This window comes from Martes martes, assembly GCF_963455335.1.
Source record: "Martes martes genome assembly, chromosome: 1".
In the NCBI taxonomy this organism is placed as follows: Eukaryota; Metazoa; Chordata; class Mammalia; order Carnivora; family Mustelidae; genus Martes; species Martes martes.
Window position 1 is genome coordinate 115,215,220 of NC_137888.1, and position 25,305 is coordinate 115,240,524.

General features: G+C 37.4%; 1 protein-coding gene across 1 annotated transcript in view; it reads right to left on the bottom strand.

Annotated features, from left to right (window-relative positions):
- Positions 1-24,129, bottom strand: part of PPP1R2 (protein phosphatase 1 regulatory inhibitor subunit 2) — a 28,819-nt gene extending 4,690 nt beyond the window's left edge. The window contains exons 1-5 of the mRNA XM_080828206.1: positions 23,677-24,129; positions 12,315-12,422; positions 8,680-8,757; positions 7,949-8,043; positions 1,357-1,524 (exon numbers count right to left, since the gene is read on the bottom strand). Of these exons, the coding sequence (XP_080684332.1) occupies positions 1,357-1,524; positions 7,949-8,043; positions 8,680-8,757; positions 12,315-12,422; positions 23,677-23,798 (571 nt within the window). The 5' untranslated portion in view covers positions 23,799-24,129. The remainder of the gene's footprint in view (positions 1-1,356; positions 1,525-7,948; positions 8,044-8,679; positions 8,758-12,314; positions 12,423-23,676) is intronic.
- Positions 24,130-25,305: the final 1,176 nt, after the last annotated feature.

Sequence of the window (25,305 nt, forward strand, 5' to 3'; positions counted from 1 at the left end):
CCAGCAAATGAAGGACATTCCTCGTGCCAGAGTCACCAAGAACTGATATTAAAAGTCTGAGTACGAGCGCCAGGGTGGCTCAGTCGTTAAGCGTCTGCCTCCGGCTCAGGTTGTGATTCCAGGGTCCTGGGATCAAGCCCTGCATCCGGCTCCCTGCTCAGCGGGAAGCCTGCTTCTCCTTCTCCCACTCCCCCTGCTTGTGTTCCCTCTCTCGTGGTGTCTCTGTCAAGTGAATAAAATCTTAAAAAAAAAAAAGTCTGAGGAGAAATTGATGAAAAGTTATAACCAAAGAAACATTCACTTTGAATACATTAAAATAAATCACCAAGTTATAGGTAAATGGGAAACAGAGACTGATTAGGGTATGTCACCTAAAAATGGATAATAAACTTTAAAAGAGGAAGAGGGAGACATGTAACACTAATTACTTAAAATGAAGTTTGTTCAGTTAAATATAAACTAAAAAAAAAAAAAACAACCCATGGTGAATAAAATGGAAGTGAAATGCTGTATGAAACAAAAGGCAAAAGCTTAATAGGGAATAAAAAATATTATAATTAGGGTATTAAATGAGACAGTCATTAGGTTCTATCACAGAATCATTCATACTTCATATACGCGCACCAAAACAATAATATATATATATAGTGATTTACTTTCTTAAGGCTTAACCATCTGAGGCACAACAAATAAAGTTACATCTCCAGTTTTCAAGTACAAAGCATCAGTTTTCAAGTACAAAGAGTAGGTAAATGGGCACAAAATCTGCATTAGCAGTACAGAAGATTCATCCTCATTAAATACCAGAATTTAATTAAAAAAATAAAGTCTATTAACTATGATGGATTAACAGTTGGCAGGTTGCAAGGGCTAACTGTCCAAGACTTAAAAACAAAAATCAGACAAGTATTTTTGTCAATCCAGTAGTCAAAAGAGTCAACATCAGAAAGATATGACATACTCTACTTGAAAGGACGTTAAGAACAAATCTTCCAAATTAAAAGCGTGCTTCTTTTAGAAAGTTTAAACCTTAATTTAGATTGGTATGACAGATAGAATATAATCTGAAACATCAAAAACAAAATACAACTTAATGTGAAGACAAACATCACTCCTTAAGCTAAGTAAACAAAACCCCCATATACATATGGTCTTAAATCAAAACAACTCTGGGCATAAAAACTTTATTTTGATATTGGCCACAGGGGCTGAGATTTTAGAAAGTTTGGCATAATAAATTTAAGTGAATTTCAAAAAAAATTTTCTGAGCTTCTCCAAACATGTAAAGCAAAATAAAGTATGTTATTTAGGCACAAAGAACTACAAGTCTCCATGAAAATTTCAGAAACATCTAACCTTGATTTAACTCTTCCATGTTCATGCTTTCTTCAGCTGCAGTCTCTGACATTTCTTCGTCTTCCTCATCATCATGTAGGTCTTTTGAAATTAATTGTCTAGCTAATTTAATATTCAGTCCTTCATTGTAGTGAAGCTTCCTTTTCATTTCAAACTGTCGCTTTTTTTCTGTAAGATACAAAAAGTAGGCTTAGGAAGTCCTCAAAGATTAGGAAAATACAGCCTGCTCTGTTTGGTAAATAAACTATTATTGGGGGTGTCCTGGGGGGCTCAATCAGTTAAGCGGTTAAGCATCTGCTTCAGCTCAGGTCCTGGGATCCAGGGTAGGGCTCTCTGCTCAGTGGGAAGTTTGCTTCTCCCTTTCCCTCTGCCCCTCCCCTCTCCGCATGTGCACGCTCTCTCAAATAAATAAAATCTAAAAAAAAAAAACCACTTTGGGGGATCTGGGTGGCTCAGTGGGTTAAGCCTCTGCCTTCCGCTCAGGTCATGATCTCAGGGTCCTGGGATCAAGCCCCGCATCGGGCTCTCTGCTCAGAAGGGAGTCGGCTTCCCGCCCCCTCTCTGCCTGCCTCTCTGTCTACCTGTGATCTCTGTTTGCCAAATAAATTTAAAAAAAAAAAATTAAAAAAAAACTTATTGGAACATGATTGTGCTCATTTGGTTCTATAATGCTTATAGCAGCGTCGAGTAGGTGCAATCAAGACCACATGAGCCATAAAACCTAAAATAGTTTGTTTTTTTTTTTACAGAAAAACCTAAATCTGGCCCTTTACAGAAAGTCTGCACACCTCTGCTTTTAGATGGTTCAATACATCTTACTAGGAAAATAGGACTAAAAACCACCAGTAGTTAAATTTGTGAAGAAAATTTAAAGACATAAGAAAAATCTCCAGAAAGAGTTGAAAATGAGCTACACTTGTTAAAAATTGTAAAAAAGCTTTTTTTTTTTTTTAAACAAGGGAGAAAAACAATCTACATACACCATGTATATGTCATTTAAAAAGTCTGCATGCATGTGTATACATATGCACAGAAAATAAGACTCAACAATTAGCATGCTTAACTTCGGGTCAAGGAACTGTGGGGTAATCTCAGTATTTTCAAGTCTTCCAGTTTTATAATTAATTACAAATTCCCTGAAAAATTCTTTTTAGCAGGGTGCCTGGGTGGCTCAGGCACTTGAATATCTCTGCCTTTGGCCCAGGTCATGATCCCAGGGTCTTGGGATTGAGTCTCTCATGGGGCTCCCTGCTCAGCCAGGAGCCTGCTTCTCCCCCCTACCTCTCCCAGTTACTCGTACTCTCTCTCTCAAATAAATAATAAAGTCTTCAAAAAAAGAATTCTTACTAGCAAATAAATAAATAAATAAATAAAAATTCTCATTATCCATGAAGAAACTGCAGTGATTTAAAACACTGCTAGTTAAAACGTAACCTCATTCCCAGAGTAATTTTAAGAAAAAGCTGTTATAAGGCACAGTGAAGTAATCCTAGACTATTCTTTCATGTATAGTGTTCATCACAGAAACATAGGTTAGCAGCAAATCAGCATAACTGATCATATTTTATTAACAGCATTTAAAGACTATTTTTGTAGAAGTAGTTCTAAGATTTTAATATTTCTTAGACTGGTAAATAAAAGGGGGGATGACATAAAATTGCCACCCGTTTGTCAAACAAGAGCATTAAAATTCATTTATCATAGTTTTATTATGTTCATAAAAGTATTTTAATGCCAAAAAGCATAGAGAAATCTCTGCATAAGGCTATTCAAAGTACTTTCTCAATCTCCTTTAATTCCCTCTCAGTTTTTATAACCATCTATACTCACAGATGACTTACACTTAAATTTGTTTCAAAAGCAGGCATTTATTGTTCTTTTCAGCCTCTATTTGGGTTGGGAAAAGGAAAGTTCTGAGACCACCAACTCAGTATTCCATAAACATTTGTTTCAAATGACCAAGATCTTGCCAGGCATCTTTCTTCTTTTCTACTTACGAATTACTTTTATGATTTGTCTTACTGTTTGAGAATACCATATGGTAGAGGGAAGTAAAACTGAAAAAAGAGGCCAATAAAAAGACCAAATCCTCATGACTTAATTTTTAGTGATGCCTTTCAAGTATTCAAATGATGTAAAAACCAATATTAAAAAACAAACAAAAAAATGGTTTTACAAACTTCCAGTGACCAAATAAATAAGTCATGGAGATGTAAAGTACAACTTAGGGAGGATAATCAATAATATTGTAATAACACTGTTTATTATATGGTGACAGATGGTGACTATACATATGATAAACACTGAATAATGTACAAAATTGTTTGATCAATACATTGTACATCTGAAAACCAATGTAACATCAATCGTATTTCAATAATGAATTTTAAAAAATGGTTCTGACTGCCTCCAGTACTGCAATACTCACTCAGAAATTAACCATTAATATTTTATGATTTTATAATTTTTTCTAGAAATTTTTCTAAAAATAACTCCTATATTTTTCTATATGATGTTTTTTCACTTACTATATAGTTACAATTACTGTATGTCCCTGTTCGCCCAGGCAAGGTTCAGTTTATGCCCACCACCTGAGGAAGTACAATATGACCCTTTCTTTCATGCTAAAATGATTCAGAGTTTAGACAATTAAGTATATGAAGATATAGTAAAAAATTCCACCATGTACATAGCAGATTTATATAATTTTTAAACGGTTATAAAGTATTGAGTGACTATTTAATCCTCTATTCTTGGGGAAAAATTTCTAATCTCCCTCTATGTATTTTCATGTTTTTATACACATACATTCTGCGCTTTGTTTCTATTATTTTCTCAATATAAACTAGTGTTTTTTCAAATTGTGTATCAGGATTCTTTAATGGGTATTTTTAAAAAATATTTTATTTATTTATTTGACAGAGAGAGAGATCACAAGCAGGCAGAGAGGCAGGCAGAGAGGGGGAGGCAGGCTCCCCACTGAGCAGAGAGCCTGATGCAAGGCTCCATCCCAGGACCCTGGGACCATGACCTGAGTCGAAGGCAGAGGCTTTAACCCACTGAGCCACCCAGGCGCCCCCTTTAATGGGTATTTTTTAAAAAATGAAATAAAACAGAATAAACTGGAATGCATTACACATAATAAAGGTGAGTACGGTTTTGTGAAATTTTTCTTTTTATAATTTATGCATACATATATAACATGGAAGACTTAGTCAATAATGTTTACAAAACATTGGAATAGACTCTGGGAAACTGAATTGCTAAATCAAAGGGTATCATTTTCCTTTAAAACTTCTGGCGCAGGGGCCCCTGGGTGGCTCAGAGGGTTAAAGCCTCTGCCTTCGGCTCGGGTCATGATCCCAGGGTCCTGGGATCGAGCCCCACATCGGGCTCTCTCCTTGGCGGGGAGCCTGCTTCCTCCTCTCTCTCTCTGCCTGCCTCTCTGCCTACTTGTGATCTCCCTCTGTTGAGAAAAAAAAAAAAAAAAAAATTAAAACTTCTGGCTCATATTTTGCCATACTGCCCTCCAGAAAAGCCAGACCATTTTCATGCCCACCAACAGTACATAAATAACTTATTCTCCACATTCACACCCAAAGAAACTCATTCTTTTTAACCTTTGTTGCTCTGAAAGGAAAAGAGACCATGATGCTGTGTGTTTATTTATGTACTATGTTGGTACTATGTATGTATGTATATATGTAGGCTCCACCCTGAGTCTGGAGCCCAAGGCAGGGGTTGAACTCACAACCCTGAGATCAAGACCTGAGCTGAGATCAAGAGTCAGCTGCTAAACCAACTGAATCATCAAGGTGCCCCCATGATGCTGTTTTAATTTACAGTTTTTTATTCCTAGAAGTTGACATTATAGTATTTCTCTTTGGTGAATAATATTTACAGTCTAAGAAAATTATTTATTTTTAATCCTAAGAGATGCTGAACTTGGTTTTGTTATAGATATTTTCTAATTTTAGAATACTCAAAATGCTTTATATAAGTTTAAAACATACAATATATTCATTTTGTAGAAAGAGGCTAATACAAGTGTTCTCAATCTTCTTTAACTATTTATGTTCATTTTACCTGTAATCCTTGTATGGTAGAGCAACATACTACAAAGAGCACAAAGATGTTAAGATTTTAGGCCTGGTTCTAACAATAATCAACTCTCCATGTGAACTTCACAAGCAAATTCCCTTTTTTATACTTTTTTTTTAACTATTCTATAAAATAACGGAGAATACACCAATTATTTAAATCATTAAAAGTTATTATTTACTGAACACATACAATATGATAGAATCAGAGTTAAGTGCTTTAAATTCTTTATATCATTTAGTACTCACAATACCTCTGAATATTTTTATAGATCCCAATTTGAAATGAAGAAACTGAGGCTCAGAGAAATTACAAATTAGACACCTGACATTCCTGGAGTACAAACTGATTTGTCTGACTCCACTGCCAATATCTTAATTGTTATACTATAAGTTACAAGACATAATTTTTTCCAAGAATTTCTATCAATAAACAAGGACTTTCAGATATGTATTTTTTGTTTGTTTGTTTGTTTAAAAGCAATAAAGAGGGGCGCCTGGGTGGCTCAGTGGGTTAAAGCCTCTGCCTTCGGCTCAGGTCATGATCCCAAGGTCCTGGGATCGAACCCCACATCAGGCTCTCTGCTCCGCAGGGAGCCTGCTTCCTCCTCTCTCTCTGCCTGCCTCTCTGCCTACTTGTGATCTCAGTCTGTCAAATAAATAAATAAAAATATTTTAAAAAAATAAAATAAAAGCAATGAACACCCATAGGAGTCAGTAACTCTACTAGAAGGACTTGAACTTTTGAACTTGTAACCAAATTGTTCCCCCTGCTGGCTAATTCATGGTACTACAATCTGGGGGGGGGGCGGAAATCCTTTAATGAAAACTGACAATATAGGCTAATAACAAATTCCTGTTCTCAATAGATCATGTTTTTAAGAGAATAATGAGGAAACCAGCTCCAGAAAGAACTTATATATATATATATTTTTTAAGATTTTATTTTATTATTTACTTGACAGACAGAGACCACAAGTAGGCAGAGAAGCAGGCAGAGAGTGAGGAGGAAGCAGGCTCCCCGCTGAGCAGAGAGCCCAATGCGGGGCTCGATCCCAGGACCCTGGGATCATGACCCGAGCCGAAGGCAGAGGCTTTAACCCACTGAGCCACCCAGGCGCCCCAAGAACTTATATTTGAAACAGTTTTCAAGGGTCTTTGGAATTTATTTTTGGATAAGTTAGGAAGTCACTGAGGAGACAAGACCTACAATATAACTTGGGATTAGGCTACATATACATTTTTTTTTTTTGTCTCATACAACAATTAGGCTCAGACCATCACAATTTGTTGAATAAGCTGTATTCTGAAGATGACAGGAGTAGCAAATTATACCTTAGGAGCTACACCTGATGAAGATTCTGACCATTACCTAGCAAATATTCAGAATCGCAGTTCTGAAGTTTCTGAACTTTTTTTTTTTTAAAGATTTTATTTATTTATTTGACAGACAGAGATCACAAGTAGACAGAGAGGCAAGCAGAGAGAGAAGGAAGCAGGCTCCCTGCTGAGCAGAGATCCCGATGCAGGGCTCGATCCCAGGACCCTGGGATCATGACCTGAGCCAAAGGCAGAGGCTTTAACCCACTGAGCCACCCAGGTGCCCAGTTTCTGAACTTCTTAACATCCACATTTCAAGGCTTCAAGTATACCACTAACTCTTTTTCTTTTTTGTGAAGATGTGTTTCTGTTTTTCTTGCATCTTTTTTCCTATACATACGCTTGGTTTTTCCTTTTAAAACTAGTTTTAAAAAACTATATAAACAATTTTAATTCTTGAAAAGACTGTACATTCACATGGTTCAAAGAGTGTAAAAAGCAACAAGATAAAATATCTTCCTTTTCCTCTTACCTCCACAGATAACCACTGTTACTTGAAATAACAAAAACCATGAGCAAGTAGCAATGCCTTAACTGTGTGTGTACTGTGTGGACTACAAGAGCCTCTTCCAACCCTGCTGAAAAGGCTCTTTTATCTTCTTGCATATGACATCACTGTTCTTTTTTTATTCAATGGGACCTAAAAAAGATCACTCTACATATGACCATCTTGGTTCATCTGGTAAGTTTCATTACTGTTTTAAAACAGAAAAAGCACAAGCAATTGGTAAATTAGCTCTTACTGCTATCCATTTTAAGATCATCCAAACACTCACTGACACCAAAAGCATTACTATTTACTGAGCATCTACCCTGTATCAAACAGTAAAAAAGAAGAAAAAAGTACAAAGAAAGAAACGATAATTACTTAAAAGATGGTAATACTTTCCCAAATTCTTGAAATCAAGGAAGGTGGTATTTGTGTGCAGGGGGAGGGAAACTGTTATCCACTAAACCCATGTAAGTAGAATCTGAATTATAAATATGTTGCTCCCTAACCTCCCACCATCCATTTCCCCAAAAGGAAAACCACTTGAAAACCTTCGAATAATGAATTTATTTAAGCAAAAATTATTAGCACAGTGCTGAAAGCAGTAAAGGAAATCAACTACCTTGTTCTTCAGGTGAGAGGTCACTATCCTCATCTTCACTGCTTGCTTGTTCATGAACCCGATACTTTGGCTCTGAGCCTTCAGCAGCAGCTAATCTACACAACAATCATTTACAAAGAAATCAACACTGTGATATTCTTTTATTGAGTGTCTCATTCATTCAACTCTCCAGTCTTATAAAAACATTTAAAGATCATTACTATGCCAGCTATAACCTGATGAGGAAAATAAAAAGCAAGAAAGTAGGAATGAGCATAGAAACCAGTAAGCAATAAGAACAGTGGAAGGTGAAAGAAATCAATGAACAGCAAGAAATAGTTTTTGTTTATGAACCCAGTTATTTTTGTGTAATCTCTAGGTGTAGACCCAATGTGGGGGCTCAAACTCACAACACCAAGAGTCGCATGCTCTTCTGACTGAGCCAGCCAGATGTACCATCTTACTTTAAAACATAAGATATTAATTAAAAACAACACCAATAACAAAAATACAAAACCATAGGGGATTGACCCAAGGAATCTGTGTACCAGGCTCTAGTACTCTTTCTGCTACCTGTACACCTTGATTTTAATCTAGAAACAAGACTATAAAGTTTGCTATAAGAAATCCAAATAAACTTAGCTCATGCTTTTTTACATTTGTACAAGTACAGCAGAATGCCTTTAACTCTGCACAATTAAAAACAAGTGAAAATGTGTAAGCGAAAATACTTCATAGTCATCAGTACTTACTTCTTAGCTAAGATATCTGGGGTCAGGGCTTCATTGGTTTCTGAATCACTCAGTGCATCTTCATCATCACCTACCATACTAGAACGAAAAGCACATTACAATTAATACCTAAACCATTATTTTTCAAGCAGAAAAATAAGGTAGAGAACCATAATTCTATTGATTAAGTTATAGTATCAACATATTTATAGCTCTGTTGTTCTATCTGAGGTTTAATTTAATTTTTTTAAAGATTTTATTTTATTTTTTTTATTTATTTATTTTTTAAAAAGATTTTATTTATCAGATAGAGATCACAAGTAGGCAGAGAGGCAGGCAGAGAGAGAGAGAGGGAGGAAGGGAAGCAGGCTCCCCGCTGAGCAGAGAGCCCAATGTGGGGCTCGATCCCAGGACCCTGAGATCATGACCTGAGCCAAAGGCAGAGGCTTTAACCCACTGAGCCACCCAGGCGCCCCAAAAGATTTTATTTATTTGACACAGAGAGCACAAGCAGGGGGAGAAGCAGAGGGAAAGGGAGAAGCAGGCTCTCTTCTGATACAGGGCTTGATCCCAGGACCCCGGGATCCTGACCTGAGCCAAAGGCAGATGCTTAACCAACTGAGCCATCCAAGTGCCCGGAGGCTTAATTTCAAATTGTTTCTATTCCACGCAAGTATTTGAAAATACAGCACCAATCAAGAAAACCCTCCAAATGATTTTTAAAAACCACTACTGTGACCATGAAAATAAATATTAAGAACTTGAATCATTTGTAAAAAATTTAAAAACTTCAATTATTCCATCCAGTGAGAGGGAACAAATATGTAGGAAAACAAAAACAAAACCAAAACCACTGTCTGGTTTTAGAAGAAGACAGAAACAAATGATCCATGCAGACATAAGGCTAGGTAAAATACCATTATTAGATCCTAAAGATCTAATTCAGGGCATTTAAAAGCTATTAGCTTTCCCAATCTATCCTCTAATATAAAATTTTCTCCCCACTTAATTGCAAACATGAGCATATTTAATTCTCAGGCCACTGAAAGGTATATAAAAGCAGAAGTCAGGGGCACCTGGGTGGCTCAGTGGGTTGGGCCTCTGCCTTCGGCTCGGGTCAGCATCCCGGGGTCCTGGGATCGGAGCCCCGCATCGGGCTCTCTGCTCGGCGGGGAGCCTGCTTCCCCCTTCCCTCTCTGCCTGTCTCTCAGCCTACTTGTGATCTCTGTCAAATAAATAAATAAATAATCTTAAAAAAAAAAAAAAAAAAGAAGTCACCTATATTTAAAAAATACTGATTTATATCTTTTCTGGTTAGTTGAAGAGACAAGTTTAAAAAGTGCTATAGTTTTGATGATGCATTTTTTTCCACGGGAGGTTATCAATTTGTAGAACTCTTATAGACAACTCTATATTATAAAATTTATAGGCAAATTGTATTTATGTGTATGTATATACATATATATGTATATATAAAAGCATTAATAACTTCTGTATACTAACTGTGAAATTCTTACATAGTATAACACGATCTTTCTACTAAACAAAACTCTTAAAAAAAAAGACCATGAAAGAAACTGGTAAAATTGAGCACTAAATTGATAAAAGCTGAGTACATGTACCTGTACATACATAAGGCTTCAATTACTTAGGAACCAAATAACTTTGGCAACTCCCAGAGGAAGGATATGGGTAAGGTAAAGGGGAAAAAAAGTACCAGATAAATACATTCAGATTTATTATATTTTAAAGATAAACAATCTAAAAATAATGCCTACAACTTTTTGAGTTATGTTCAATTTTAATTCTTGTCAGATAGGTATTTCCAACCAACAGATAAGGAAGGAATATCTATCTACCACCATTACTGAAAAGGAAAAAAGCCCTGACTGTGGCTTCTGCGGGGCCTGGGGAGCTCAGTCATTAAGCGTCTGCCTTTAGCTCATGTCATGGTCCCAGAGTCCTGGGATCGAGCCCCACACTGGGCTGCTTGCTCTGCGGGAAGCGTGCTTCTCCCTCTCTCACTACCACTGCTTGTGTTCCCTCTCTCGCTGTGCCTGACAAATAAAATAATTAAAAAAAAATTTTTTTTACATACATTCTTGTAATTAGGAGAAAAATAAGGGTATAAACTTTTCATAAATGTTATGTCCATTTCTTCCCTCAAGTCTTATTAGTGTTCCGAGTTTTGGCACCTGTACCTATTTCATTATTTCTACCTTTGTCAAAATCTTCATACTTATCCTTGTTTTTACTGTTTTTGCTATCAACAAGGTATAAGTTATTTCAACTTACCTTCCAAAGTTTTCATCCACTGATTCAAAATACAGACTTCCTTAACTCTATTTTAACAGTAACTCCTGGATTTATGTTACCTTCCTTCCTAGACAAAATATTTCATTCCTGGAAATCTTTTTCAATACAAATTAAGGCACAGTCTGAATTAGGTATTTCTATTACTTAGAATCTCTATCTTCTCATAATGCTTCCTGGTACATTACTTTTGTCTTCATACTAATTATTGCCACACACTATAATTTTATAATTCATTAAAACAATTTTGGAAGGCAAAAACTGCCAATAATCACAATGTAATTATCTGAACTATAATATTACATAAGTTTAAAAATAAGGACATGTAACAATAGTAATGACCACTTGTCTTTGAATGGGTTTAAAAAAGCTGAAGTTATCCCTTTCTGCACAGATTGAATAAGCTCCCAGTTTCTTAGAAAGGAAATAAGCCCAACCCTCATCTTCCTTTTTATAAATAGATTATTTTAAGGAAGGCAAAAGTCATTAATCTGTGTGTATCATTAGTGGCTAGGGACCACGGAGTTACAGCAAATAAACAGTTACTACAATTATAATGTACAAAATGGATTCTCGGGGCGCCTGGGTGGCTCAGTGCGTTAAGCCTCTGCCTTCGGCTCAGGTCATGATCCCGGGGTCCTGGGATGGAGCCCCGCATTGGGCTCTCTTCTCAGCAGGGAGCCTGCTTCCCTTCCCCTCTCTCTCTGCCTGCCTTTCTGCCTACTTGTGATCTCTATCTGTCAAAAAAATAAATAAAATCTTAAAAAAAAAATGGATTCTCAATTTTTCCTTAAGGGGGGGTGGGGAGGGGCAGAGTGAGCAAGAGAGACTCTTAAGCAGGTTCCATGCCCAGTGTGGAGCCTGATCTCACGACCCTGAGATCATGACCTGAGCCTAAATCAAGAGACGCTTAACCAACAGAGCTACCCAGGTACCCCTAGATCCCCAAGTTTTAAAAGTTACTTGTTACTGGGACGCCTGGGTGGCTCAGTGGTTAAGGATTTGCCTTTGGCACAAATCACGATCCCAGGGATCGGAGATCGAGTTCTGCATCAGGCTCTTGGCTCAGCGAGGAGCCTGCTTCTCCCTCTGCCTGCTGCTCCCCCTGCTTGTGTGTATGTATGCTCGCTCGCTCTCTCTCTCACAAAAAAATGAAATCTTTAAAAAAATAAAATAAAGTGATATATTACTTATACTATTATACACAAATATGCATTTGGGTTATTGACTCGTGCTCTAGTAACAACTATAAAATCAAACAGAAACTTAAATCAGCTGTTATCCAGAAGCTCGTATAGAATGCAAAAAGGAAGTAAAAAAGGAATGAATCAACAAAACATTACCTATGGTAAGGAGTGCTAGGTTCATCTATTTTCATCAAACCATAGTCTTTGTCTGCTGGATGATATGTCGCCAGGATGTTCATTTCATCCCACTTCTGGGATTTTTTACTAAAATTAAAAAGAAAAAAAATTTCCTCAATGAAGTAAAAGATAAAAAAGTTACACATCTAAAATTGACAAACATCCAAATCCCACATTTCAACTTCTATCTGACTGCCAGCTTCTATTTTTACATATACTTTCTTGGAATACAAACTAATGTAGGGTAAAAATCGTAAGTAATTACAATAAAATAAATATTTTATAGTATACTTAGTGCCCACATATTAAAAACACACTATTCAGAATCTTCATCAGATATTCAAGACACTATATTATGACATGCTTAGTCTTCATCTGGCCTATAGAAGTAATAATAGCAAAAAACTGAAATGTACACATTGCATAATCTCAGTAGTTGAGGATTTTTCACCTATTATATGTCGTTAACAGTTTAATAAAAAACAATGAAATTTTCCAGACCCCTGGCTTGGGGCACTGACTATTAAAATGAGAGGATTCTGAGGCTGCTGGGTCCCCTTTCTCAGGGCACGAGTATCCTTTCCTCTGGCACCAGGACCCCATTTTGGTACCCCAGGCTATGGGGGCCCTCACTTCACTACGTTGTACTCCTCAGTCCCTCAGAGGGTGAAGCCTTCCCCTCTCTGTCTGTCACCACTCTGGGCTCTCCCTTGCACTCAAACTGAGATGCCAGCCCTTCCCAGGAATGGGGGCCAGAGGAAGAGGGAGAGCTAGGGAAAGAGAACCTGGAGTTTGTTCCAGGGTTTTGGGATTAAGTTCTTCATTAAGAAAGAATTTGGGAATACAAAGGGTATTTGTGGGGGCAGGGAATTTGGGGGGAATTAGTTGGAGGGAAGGAGAAGTTCAAGTATACTGTTGTTTTTAATCCCATTACTCATCACTCATCACTCATCATTTATTCTTAAATAAAGCAGCCTGGGACATACAAAAAAATAAATTAAAATTAAATTTAAAAAAACAATGAATACCTCCTTGGCCTAATTTTTTCAGAGATATCCAAAACAATCAAAAGAATTAGAACATAAAAACTACAGGGAATACCTCACTAAACTTAAATACCATCAATATTTAGGTTGCAAAAAAATAATAGTTAAGCTCTTTTTTTATCTAGAAAAATAAGAGTTTGCTAAGAAATGATATATTCAGGATACCTGAGATAAATCTACTTAAGAGATAAAAATAACTGTTTTATAAACATCTGTATTAATATCTAATCAACAACATATTTAAGGTGCTAAATAATTAGGTGACTTAATTACAAACTCTTTGGATCTACTCATTATATAAAGGACATCAAAGAGCTCTCTGCCACCCAACAATATTTTGTTACATATACAATTTGTGCCTTGGTTATATACTGGAAAATAAAACTACTATAAAATTAAATGTAGATTTTATACGGATTCAAGTCTTTTCTGTACTTGCACACGTTGGTGAGGTTTTAGCATAGGTATTTTTAATTTTCCTAAATCTACCAACACCCAGATTCTGAACTGTTCTTGAAAAATGATACACTCAAACTTTAATATCATATTCCCTTTACCATGCCCTGAGTCACCTTAAAATTATACATGCCGGCTCACGGCAGGTGAGCCTGACTTTTATGTTCTCTTGCTTTCTTCTCCAAAGCACCCAGTGTCCCTATTTCAGATGAAGCACTTTTTTCTTCTTCATATTTTAGTGTAGTAAAATGTGTATAACATAAAATTCACCATTTTAAACATTTTTAAGTGTACAGTAGTTGTGCAGCATTAAGTATAATCACATTGTTGTGAAACCACCAACAACAACCATCTTCAGGACTTTTTCATCTTCCCCAACTGAAACTCTACCCAGTGAACACTAACTCCCCATCCTCTCCTCTCCCAGCTCCAGGCAACCACCATTCCATTTTGTTTCTATGAATTTAACTACTCTGGGTACCTCATATAAATAGACTCATACAGTATTTGTTCTTTTGTGACTGGCTTATTTCACTTAATGTCTTCAAACCTCATCTGTGTGGTGGCATGTATCAAAATTTTCTCCCTCTTTTGGCACGTGCACCTGAATGTTTATAGCAGCAATGTCCACAATAGCCAAACTCTGGAAAGAACCTAGACGTCCATCAATAGATGAATGGATAAAGAAGATGCAGTATATATAAACAATGGAATACTATGCAGCCATCAAAAGAAATGAAATCTTGCCTTTTGCAACGACGTGGATGGAACTAGAGGGTATTATGCTGAGTGAAATAAGTCAATCAGAAAAAGACAATTATCTTATGATCTCCCCGATGTGAAGAATTTGAGAGGCAACGTGGGGAGTTTGGGGGGTAGGGAAGGAAAAAATGAAACAAGATGGGATCAGGAGGGAGACAAACTATAAGACTCTTAATCTCACAAACCAAACTGAGGGTTGCTGGGGGGGAGGCTAGGGAGAGGGGGATTAGGTTATGGACACTGGGGAGGGTATGTGCTATGGTGAGTGCTGTGAAGTGTATAAACCTGGCGATTCACAGACCTGTACCCCTGGGGCTAATAATACATTATATGTTAATAAAAAATTAAAAAAAAATTTTCCCTTTTTAAAGCTGATTAATGTTCCACTACAGACTAAGTACTTCCACTACAACTTCAAGTTGCTTATCCTTTGTTTTATCAAGAGGCAAAGGTTGGTCCAGACATACTGCACTTTTCTTTTTTAAATTCAGCATGGAATGTGTCTGAACTTTGAACTAACCAAACTTAAATCTCACTAATATTAAAAACACTTGTGTGAACTAAACTAGAAAAATAGAACCTGCTTTATAATATTGATTTCTTCATCTGTCTAGCTGCTATCTGAGTAGTACATAACTGGTCTTATGGCAGAAAAACAAACGAACAAACGAACCCCACTAGCACCGATGTTTAAGGTTCAAGTTCCAGTTACCTTTCACTAGTCCTCTAACTACAGGCAAGTCCAACAAACACCCTCTTTTGGGCTACATTTACTCTACATGGAAATTGTAACAAAATGGGAGTTTTATTAACAGTCTTTCTTTTAATATAAGTTGTTGAGAGAATCAACTGAAATAATGTCTGTGAAATCAAATTATAAAAGTACCACACAAACATAAAGGGTTTTTATGACTTTAAAATCTACAGTTTGGGGGCACCTGGGTGGCTCAGTCGGTTAAGCGGCTGTCTTTGGCTCAGGTCATGATCCCAGGGTCCTGGGATCGAGCCCCACCTCGGGCTCCCTGCTCAGCGGACAGCCTGCTTCTCCCTCTCCCTCTGCCTGCTGCTCTGCCTACTTATGGTCTCTCTCCATCTAATAAATAAATAAAATCTTTAAAAAAAAAACACTACCGTTTGGGGTTAAAAATCCAGGTGCCATATCTCACTTAGAACTGCAGAAAATGGGTTGAGGAGGTTATTCTGAGGAAATGTTTAAAACTGCTTTTGAACTGGATCCCTTCCACCTTGCCTTGCAAGACTCAACATTTACGTGATTTTGAAAAACTTCTATGTGCCACAGAATGAATTTTTCTAAAAAGCAATCAGTTTTGTATTCAACTAAGTCCACAGTTTCAGATATTTTGTTAAATATTTCCTATCTACAAATTACTCTGAATTTAGAAAGCAAATGCCTAGGTTTACTCATGCTATATAAAGAAAATAATCACAGTGAAGAGATATATTTCTAAAGATTTTAGATAGCAAACATGATCAAGCAGCTCTGATTAGAAGAATCATGAAAGAATCGTACACAAGCTTTAAGGGAATTAGATAAAGTTTGTGAAGAAAGCAATCCAATTAATAAGCAAAGGGAGTCTCAGGATACCATAACTAAATGTTCCCTCCTGAGAGAACAAATGCCTCTGAAGTGACAACTGAGGTTAAGTGCCAGGCAGAAACAAAATCACAGGTGAAATTTCATAAAACCTGCATTAAGAGGTAGTCCTATTAAGATTTCCTATTAAAGATACTGTAAAAGAAAGCGAGCACATCTCTACATAAAATTTGAAAGCTGGTAAAACTAAACTGTGTTGGAATGTATACTTACATGATTACCATAGAAGTCTGAAAAGTGGTTACGTTGGGAGCCAGGGGAGGAAAGAGTGTGATTGGAAAGGACAGGGGACATTCCTGAGGTGATGGAAACATTCTTTTTCTTGACCAGGATGGTGGTTAAGGGGTGTTTTATAATATATATAATAATTTTATAATATAACCATTTATAATTTTGTGATTTCTTAAACTTTAAAATTACTTTCAACACAACTTTCCATATTTGTATTACATTACAACAAAATACTTTAAAATAAATACATATTAATGACCTTGTTAGGTACTTCCTAACTTCAAAGTAAAACAAGTTATTTCTTAAATGATGTTAACAATATCAAATTAAAAATGATAACTTATCATCTTTACTGCTTAGAAGAATGACAGACCGTTAGAGGAGTTTAAAAGGCTTCTCCAATGGGTGGAAACCCAAACACCCTATATATCTATTTGGTGAGATAATGGGGGCGGGGGAGAGAACTATGGGATAAAGCAGAAATAATGTTTACTTAAAATGAAGGATAAAATTTAATAATGATAATCCCAGCACCCTAACCCACTAACAGTTTTGATTTCTGCAAATTCCATTACCATATAAAATAATATATATTACATAAAAGTATATGAACGATCAGTATATACAAGAATACATATAATGTGTACATACATATATAAAACAGTAGATACAGTATATAAAAATACATCTACTGATATGGAAGCATTAGTATATATATTTTATTTATAAAGCAGTAGATACTGTATACAAAAAATACATCTACTGATATGGAAGTTATTAGTATATATATTTTATTATAATAAGCCACTTGTATTTTTTAGTCTTTAGGTTTTTAAAAATATTTATTAAATATTTATTTATTTGGCAGACAGAGATCACAAGAAGGCAGAGAGGCAGGCGGGGTGGGGGGGGAAGCAGGCTCCCTGCTGAGCAGAGAGCCCGATGTGGGGTTTGATCCCAGGACCCTGAGATCACGACCTGAGCTGAAGGCAGAGGCTTACCACCCAGGTGCTCCTAGTCTCAATACTCAATAATAACTATTCGTCCAATGTTAGATATTTATATTGAATCCAAGTTTTTCCCATTTAGAATAAAGCAGAAATGAACACACTTGTGCATATTCTGTTCAATGATTTTTTTTTTTTTTTTTTTTTTTTTGTTCAATGATATTTTTAGGATAACTTGCTAGGATAGGCTTATCTGGGTTAAAATGCATCAAGGGCTTTATAGTTCACTCCATGTTGCCATATAGTTTCAAAAGAGAGATCAAGGGGCGCCTGGGTGGCTCAGTGGGTTAAAGCCTCTGCCTTCGGCTCAGGTCATGGTCTCGGGGTGCTGGGATCGAGCCCTATATCGGGCTCTCTGCTTGGTGGGGAGCCTGCTTCCCCCTCTCTCTCTCTGCATGCCTCTGCCTACTTGTGATCTCTGTCTGTCAAATAAATAAAAATCTTTAAAAAAAAGAAAAAAAGAGAGAGATCAATATGTAATGTCCCCAGTAATTACCAAAACTTTGCCAAGATTGGTTATTTATGTATGTGCTATCTCCACCTGAGCAGTAGGAATCATTACTTAAAAACTATTCTATGTTTCTTTGCTCATTACCTTATAAATGCTACATTTTATTTTCCTTATATGAATTATGTTTATATCCTTTGGCTTTCAATGGAAACCTTCTCTTATAAATCTAAGTTCTTTACATTTAAATATGAGCAAGTTCTTGTACATCTATATATATATAGACTTACAATGATGTAGAAAAACATAAAGAACTCAAATTTAAATGTAAAGATTTAAACCATGTTATGTATATATAAACAAAAGATCCACACAAAGTATAAGTCACATATATATAACCACATTATATGTAACCCAAATTCTTCCTGGTTTGTCTGTCTTTTAGATTACTTTCTACTATCAAAAGAACTAAAGTTTTATATATTCAAAGCTTTACTCCACTTCTTCAACACAATATTAAGAACAAAAGAAATTCTTAGAATTATTTGGCTCCAAAGAAGAGAACAATATCTTGCAAAAACATCAATTTAAATAAGGGCATTAAAAAATAGTTACAAAGCATACCAGGAATTCTTAGGTGGAAAGTAGTGAAGTAGAAGGAACTGTCAGCAAAGACACTAAATATGGAAATTAGGATCTCCAAAGTTTTGGCAGAAATAACATTAGTTATGGAGTAATAAAATCCAAAAAGCAAAAGTGAGTTTAATTCCAAGCTGTCTGTATTACCTTCTAATAGTTCGTTATCTCTATCTAAAAAAAATATGGGCATCACCACTTACATTGCAATCTGCTGGGAGGATGAAAGCACTGCTGGTTTCATTCTACCCCTCCCCTCTTGGAAGATTGGTTTTCATGCAGCCTAAATCTGGTCCAGAAAAAGTCACCCCTTCTCACTTTCACTTTGATAGCTCATTTGATACTGCCTCAAAGACCTACCCGTACATCTCATTGCTTGTGATTTGCTCATTTGGTAAGTTTTAGCCACGTTTGGAGTAAGAAGTGGAATTTTGCCTCAACGTATTAAACTTTAATTGCACACTTCAAGAAATGGTTCTTTCTTTAAATAAAGATTCAACTTACATAGGTTGACAACGTACAAGACTATGAAGCTAGACACAATTACCGAACAATTAAAGTAAGAGCTGACAATAAAAGCAATCAGTAATCAACAAGTCACTTTCATAAAACTTGACTCAGTGAGGCTTTACAGTCCGTATCCCTTTACAGGCAGAAAAAGATGAAGTTGAAGCATGTTTATATAAAAATTATATTAAAGGAAATTATTTCAAGCGCAATGTTTTTAAGCAGAATTTTCCTACACCACCTAAGAGTACTATTGAATGGAACATAGCAACTTCAAAGCATATTGTATAGAACGATCTACTGAGATGTGGAAAAATTAGATTCCTATAGTTCATTTCTATTTGAATAAGACTAACATTTGAGGATGAGATACTGAGCTAAACTAACGTTACATTTATTACCGATTTATTTTATTTATTTAATTTTTGTAAAAGCAGGGGTGGGGGGTAGAGGGAGAGGGACAAACAGCTCCATCTCAGGACCCATGGATCACAACCTGAGCCCAAGGCAGACACTTAACAGACTGAGCCACCCAGAAGCCCCTTATTAACTCATTTAATATAATTAAGCTACACATGGATATAATGAATAAGTCACAGGAAGTCACAGAGCTAATAAGTGGTAGACAGGACCCAAACCCAGGCAATCTAGCCCCAGATTAATCACTAACCTGTAACACTTCTCATAACATAAGTTCTAGTAACAGACAAACCATAAAAGACTCAATCTCAAGAAACAGACTGAGGGTTGCGGGGGGGAAGGGGGATGGGAGAGGGTGGTGGGGAAATGGACATTGGGGAGGGTATGTGCTATGATGAGTGCTGTGAAATGTGTAAACCAGACGATTCACAGACCTGTACCCCTGGGGATAAAAATACATTATATGTTTATTAAAATAAAAAAATTAAAAAAAAAAATAAGTTCTAGTAACATTTATTTTCACCAATTCAAAATGCATTCTCATTTTAATCTCTCTGAAAACAGTGTATCTTAAAATGGATCTTATAACTGACGGCATTTTCTTCTTTTTTGGTGGTACATAAAATCACGGTACTTAGAATCAATGGTTTCTTGTTTTTGATGAAATGCACATTAGCTACTCACTAGATCTGTTCAGACCTTTACAAGTTGTACACTATATTCAAGGTATCCTGACAGAATGAGAACTTCAAAATCATAGGAGACGACAGTGATATTCTAACTAGTTGAATAGTGTAATACCATATACTGAAATTTATTTTTGCCTGATAGTGTGGATCTACAGATTCTATCCAGTTGTAACCGAACTAACCCTCAAAAAATTGGTATCTGACAAGTGGTAAGTGAAGAAACAATTCATTGAAGATAACAGTATCAATGCAAAGCATAAAGTGAGTAAGAAAGTAACAGTACTGAGACAAAAAGAAAAGTCTGACAAGAACTGTGTAAAAAAAATTCTAAGACTATTTGAAATTTGGCATTATACGAATCTCACTTTAAGTGTATACTGAGCCTTGAAATATTATCTAATGATAGTAATAGATGAGATAAATCACAAAGATATCTGAAGCATATTTGAATTTTTTCCTACTAAACAGATACACAATAAAAACGTTTAGAGACGCTTGAAGTAAGACAACTCAACTTCTGGTCTTAAAAGAAAAAAAATCCCTTGGTCACATCTCTTCATGTTAAATAAAATATTATGTTAAGATATCCTCACAACTTATGAGGAGGGGGTGAAGTGGTGTACAGAAAAAGGAAACTACCACTGCATTTAACTTGGTAAAGGCACCAATAAAAGGTAAGTTATTTGCAGACTCTATATTTATAAATTTGCCCACTTGATAAAATTTATTTGTAACTCTAAAATCTTACGTGAGAGAGGCGCATTCTGTCTCTCGCAGACATGCACAGAACAGGGACAATTCTGAGATGCTCCATGCACATCTTCCCAGCTGTTAAACAAGGTGATTGATACTTTACCTTGTTGTTTCAGCTTTCAAACTGTAAGTAAGTGTCTCTTTTGTGTCCATTGAGTAACAGAGTTTTTTACTTTTTTGTACTTTTGTTGAATCCATTGTTTTAAATGGCTCCCAAGTGTAGTGTTCAAGTGCTGTTGAGTTTTTGAAACACAAGAGGGAACCTTGCAGGAACCTAACTCTGTACTTCCCCTAGAAGCAATGGTTTACTATTCACTAACTGAGAATTTGTGATGATTATAAAGAACAGAACTACCTAAAATAACAAGAATTGACTTAGATCCCGGGTCATTTTCATATCAATACATACTTCTGTTGCCTTATATTCTGTTCCAACATTTAAAGTTAAACCATTACACTACACTTACTAGTTTCTGAATTTTAAGTGTATTAATAAAGGGTATTAAATAAAACAATTATTTTCAGTCCTTTTTATAGCAAAAGGGGAATACTGGTTGTAATTAAATGACAATTAAACATTACAAAGAGAGTTCAACTATACTTTTATTGCTTCTGTTCAAAGAGGCTCTTATAAAGTTGCTAATAATGTTTGCATAAGCTGTGACATAATGTATATTGTATTACCAACAGAATTTGCTTTGCTTTATAGTCATATAACACTAATAATGAAAAAGTCCATCTCCTTTTACTACTTTGTTTACTATAAACATCATGAACCTCAATGAATTAGAGCTTGGTAGTTCCCTTTAAAGACTTAAGTGCTGTCTAACCTTCTAGACAAGTCAATCAAAATCATCCACCTTGGAACCTTGTAAATGGCCCCTTTTAAGTGAATCTGTCCTGCTAACAGCCTAGGATAGTAGCTTTCAAGACAGATACCTGGAAGTAAACCCTAGCCAATTACAGAAAGAGGCTGAAAGACTAAGACCTCGGGAAATTATGGCAGATCCAAGCTGAGAATAAGCAGAAGATAAGGAAGCAGAGAAAGATAGGGGAGAACAATAAGCCACTTGGTAGCCAAACAAAGAGAAGCTCACACTAAGAATAACTAAGTAACATAAATGCCAGTGAGAAAGATACTCTTGCTGTTGAATACCTTGAAACTGCATAAGAACTCTCTACAGTTTGTTTTGTCTTCCTTAGTCTTCCTGCTATACCTATGTTCCAGTGAGATTCTGTTTTCTTAATTCAGTAACCTACAACCATCATTCCCCACCAATTCCCATTTAAAGCAGCTTACCCAAAATAGAGGTTGGAAAATTTCCTGTTAGAGAATGTAATTCAAGCATCCAAAAGAGACTGGGAGTGTAGGAGTTGTGAGACAAATTAAGGTCCTTTCCAATCCCAAAAGGCCATGATTCTAAGCTGTCATCCTACTTTAATGTTTTCTTCAAGGTAACACAAATTTCTATAAATTTACCACTACTAAGTAGTAGTTCCTTTTATAGTCCTAAACTGGTATTTAAACAGGTGTGCTCTAGTTGTAATGTTTTTACAAATGTCCCCATTTTAGTTTTTTGACTTTACCGATTTCAATGATAACTTCTCTTAAGCCTTATTTCTGGAATATAGAGTCTTTATATTTTTAGTATCTTGTAACACACAAGACCCCTAGCACTTCTAATCCAGTGGTATATTTTACACTATGTGTATGGTACTATTTTCTTTTAGTTGAGCACTGCACTTTGGATGGCTTCCTCTGTGCATAAACATCTTTCTCCTTCTTTTAAAAGGGGTGGTATGTTGTTTCATTACACCAATGTACCATAATTGGTATTTCACCAGTCCTTATTAATAAACCTTGGCTTGTTTCCAATTATTTACTATTACACACAATGCTATGGGAAACATCTTTTTACACGTGTACCTGTGAGTATATACAACTAAAATATCACCGGATCATTTTAGTTTTAGTTGCTACTCTCTGAACTGTTCTGAGCTTAGGTCTTTCAAGAGCCACAAAGACTACAAAGCACTTCAAATTCTTGTTGCAGATGCAAAAATAATTAGTACTAGATTTCCATTAAATATAGACCAAGACTCGGAAAATTTTGTTTTCTCTTAGTGTAGAGATAATGACAGATCAGGATCTAAGAGTGAGGGTGGCATGATGTCTCTGATAATGTTCACCTAAAAAGGAACGACTGTGGAAACTCGATTAGAAAAATGTGGAAAAGGTCTCGTATTGGCTTGAGACTGGATCTTAAAGGGTTCCTAAGCCAAGAAAAGATTTTTATTATTGAGGAATTTTAGATACTTCAGATACAAGATTAAGAAATAACGAACAGGTGAATCTCTGAAACTTCTATATGATTCTTTCATGTTCCTAATTTCCCAAAGTTCAAAGATCAGATGTTTGTTTAAAAAATATTACATATGCGCGTGTACTTTTTAAAGAAGGGGAAAAAACGATTAACGTCATAGCTCCTGCCTTCTTTAGAATCACTAGAATCGGCAGCCTGGCCGGAGGAGGGAGACCCGAGCCGCGCGGGAGCCGCATCCACGCAGCCGCCCGAGCTGCCAGTCAGCGCTCGGGGTCGAAACTGGGGCCGAAACAGGGGTCGGGGCAGGGGCCGGGGCGGGGCAGGGGTCGGGGCAGGGGCCGGGGCAGGGCTGGGGCCGGTAACGGCGGCGCGGGGGAAGGCGAGGCCGCCTGGGCAGGAAGGAAGAGCTTCCTAGGCCCACCCGCGGTCGTCGCTCCCGGCTCTCACCTCAGCTCTTCTTCGACACTCCTGCCGGGCTGCTCGGCCGAGGCCACCACAGAGGAAGTCGTAGAACTCTTGTTCTTCAGGATCCCCTTGATGGGCCGATGCGAGGCCGTCGAGGCCGCCATTGCCCGCCGCTCCGGCGGTCGGCTCAGCGTCGCTGCTTGGCGCTGGGTCCAGGAAGGAAAGGGCTGGGCGCGAGCACAGACTCGCCAGGCAGCCGCTGAGCCCGCCTGGGGCTAAAGCGGCCGCACCAGCTGTCGCGGACACGGCTACCGGAGTCGTTGTCACGACACAACGACCCCGAGGCCACGGCTGACGCCGCGTGACTGACGGCCCTTCGCGCGCCCTTCGCCACCGACTCTTAACCGCGGCCTGCGGAGAAAAGCCGGCCTAGCTCCCCAGCGCGGGAGGGACGCCGACGCCGAAGCCAAGCGGACCCGCCCTCTCGCGATATCTAGGGAGGGGCGGGGGCGGGGCGAGAACAAAGCCAACCTCCTCGCCCCGCCCCCTCCTGGCTCTTCAGTCAGCAGGCTCGGACGCTGAGTCCGGGAGCTGTTTCAGGGAACGTCCGGGAAGGTTCCTGTTTTGCCTCGGTATAAAGTTACAGATCTCTCCAGGCACCCACCCACCCTCCCACCACCTCATAAGGTCTATATTGTTATTTTTGTGTTTTATAGATCGGAAAACTGAGGCTTACGGTGACATCATTCCACAAAGATGTTAGCTGATTTTCAAAGAAATGATATATGTGTCACCTCTTTCCTTCCATTTAACCGCATAAAAAGTTTTAGTTTTTATAAATTCATGGAATATCAGCATTAGAATGGCCCTTAGAGACCTATTATGAAATCACAGAATGCTGAATTTTATGAAATCATAGAAATAGTCTAATTGAAATAGTCTAACTTATTGTACCACGGGAGTAGCTAAAGTACAGAGAAGGGAGACCAGACCACCACTATCACACTTCCATAGTGTGTGGTCATAGAACTTGGGACTTCTGACCTCTGGTGTTTCTGAGTCTTGTCTTTCCCCATTTTACCACGCTCTCCCTATGTGTTTGTAATCCTATGAAAGGAATTGCTGGCATAAATTTCTAGAATTGTGATTTATAATGTTTCCCTAAAAAATCCAGGAAATTCACTTAAGTTGTCCAACACTGGATGAAATAGGCCAGAAACCTTGGGTGCTGTTGTTTAGGTAGTTGTAAGAAGAATCCCAAAGGAGAAAAACAAAAACCAAAAACCACACACACACCCCTTCCCCAAGTCTGTGTTCTGTTCCTGGGTGTGAGGGAGAGATCCCAGAGAGAACTTTGATGAGAGGAGAGAGCTTGAGCCTCTAGGGTATCAGGAAAAGTGGGTGTCCACATTGGGGGGTGCAGTGGATGTTGTGAAGTACAGGGAAGGGCAGAAATTTGAAGCCCTAGGAACAATTTCAGAATCATGCTGTATATAAAGTCAAGCTAGCAGAGGGTATGGCGTCTCTTCCAGCCATCCAGCCTCTCTCCATGCAGGCCCACTGCCAGGAGTTTGTACAGATGGGAAAAGATGAGGTTTCAGAAATTAAGCAAGTTGCTCCCTCTTATGGATTGAATTGTATCTCCCCTAAAAATAAGATAAGTTGAAGTAC